Source organism: Cyphomyrmex costatus, unplaced genomic scaffold (genome assembly GCF_001594065.2).
Source record: "Cyphomyrmex costatus isolate MS0001 unplaced genomic scaffold, Ccosl1.0 C2304617, whole genome shotgun sequence".
Classification (NCBI taxonomy): Eukaryota; Metazoa; Arthropoda; class Insecta; order Hymenoptera; family Formicidae; genus Cyphomyrmex; species Cyphomyrmex costatus.
Genome location: NW_017274653.1, coordinates 1 through 1624, shown reverse-complemented (window position 1 = coordinate 1624; position 1624 = coordinate 1). Strand labels below are relative to the sequence as shown.

The following is a 1624-nucleotide window of genomic DNA, read 5'->3' as shown; positions in this document are numbered from 1 at the left end:
TTTTGCAGAATGATTTTTGCTAAGATTATGCAAGGAGATAATACGCCTAGAGGATCATATATCTGTGAAGTTTCAGAAAGTATGCCTCGTTTTGTAACCTTAAACTGTTTAGAGAGATTTATTGAAAATGTAAGATGATCGCTGTCTATCTGCCAATTTAGTCCTAGCGTTTTGTGCATGTTGTTTTCACCTAACGAGATTGTAGATAGCTTGTTTTCTTTGTCTACGACGTTTGATATGATTGAAGGTTCGTTGGAAGCCCATTTCGCTAACGGCAGACAGCCAGAAAGTAATACGTTATGCAATTTTTGAACGACTGCCTTTGCTTCTTCAACGTTATCGAAACCTGTCAACAAATCATCGACATAAAAATTAGAACGAATGATCCTGGCAACGTCAGGCTGAGATTGTTCACATTCATTCGCGAGTTGCATGAGCGAACGAATTGCTAAGTAAGATGCGGACGACGTGCCATAAGTTAACGTGTTCAACTCGTATGTTTTCATCTCTTCCTTTGGATCCGTTCGCCAAAGTATGCGTTGCAACGGACGATCGCTAGGAGAAACGAGTACCTGCCGGTACATTTTTTGTATATCGGCACATACAACATATGGGTGTTGTCTGAAACGTATGAGTATTGAAAAAAGTTCTTCTTGTACCACCGGGCCTACAGATTGACAATCATTCAATGATAATCCATTGTCTGACTTTATTGAACCGTCAAACACTACGCGTAACTTAGTTGATGTACTGGCCGGCCGGAGAACACCGTGATGTGGCATGTAAAAGGTAGGGCGATCATGCGATGTTTCCTGAATGTTAGTCATGTGACCGAGCTCCTCGTATTCCTGCATGAACGCGCAATAACTCGCCTTAAAGTTTTTGTCTTTTAGAAATCGTTTTTCTAGTGAAATTAAGCGTCGTACCGCGACACTTCGCGATTCTCCTAATTGTTTCGGATCTATTTTGAATGGAATCGACACTACAAAACGTCCATTGTCATCACGTTTGTAGGTTTGAATAAAGTGTTGCTCACAATTAGTTTCATCTTGGCTTGTTGGTGCCTTGTCATCAATTGATTCAAGTTCCCAAAACTTTCTTAACTGCATGTCAATATTGCTAGGTGATTTGACATTACTTAAATTGCATTTTATAGATTTAGGAATCTGTGAGTAGGTCGGGCCGCCTACTATCCAACCTAATTTAGTTTTTTGTAAAACTAAACCTTGCTTATTGATTTCGATTTGCCCTATACATAGTAGTCTCCAAAACCATTCACCCCCGATCAGCATATCGATCCTGCCAGGCATGTGAAATGAAGGGTCTGCTAACGGTAAATGTTTCGGAATTTTTAAATGTTGCACTTCAATAGGCTCTGAAGGCATTTGCTGTTCGATCTCGTCTAATACGAGACAATTTACTTGAAATTCAAAATCGCGTCGTAAAGGGGATAAAGTTATCGAACACATATATTTGATTTTAGAACCCTTGCAGTTCAGAGTGTCTAAGTAATGATTTACTGGAATTTTCTTTAGACCTAGCTCATCACATAAACGATTTGATATGAAACTCGATTGGGAACAAGAATCAAGAGTTGCTCTTACTTGAGTAGAGCCACTAGGTC

At 39.6% G+C, this 1624-nt stretch overlaps 1 protein-coding gene across 1 annotated transcript; it reads right to left on the bottom strand.

Moving 5' to 3' along the window:
* Window positions 1–190: 190 nt before the first annotated feature.
* On the bottom strand, window positions 191–1537 carry LOC108780429 (uncharacterized; the record flags this gene model as incomplete). The annotated part of the gene is made up of 1 exon (XM_018548174.1): window positions 191–1537. A coding segment is annotated over one exon (1347 nt), but the record flags the coding sequence as incomplete, so codon positions are not given.
* Between the last annotated feature and the right edge of the window lie 87 nt (window positions 1538–1624).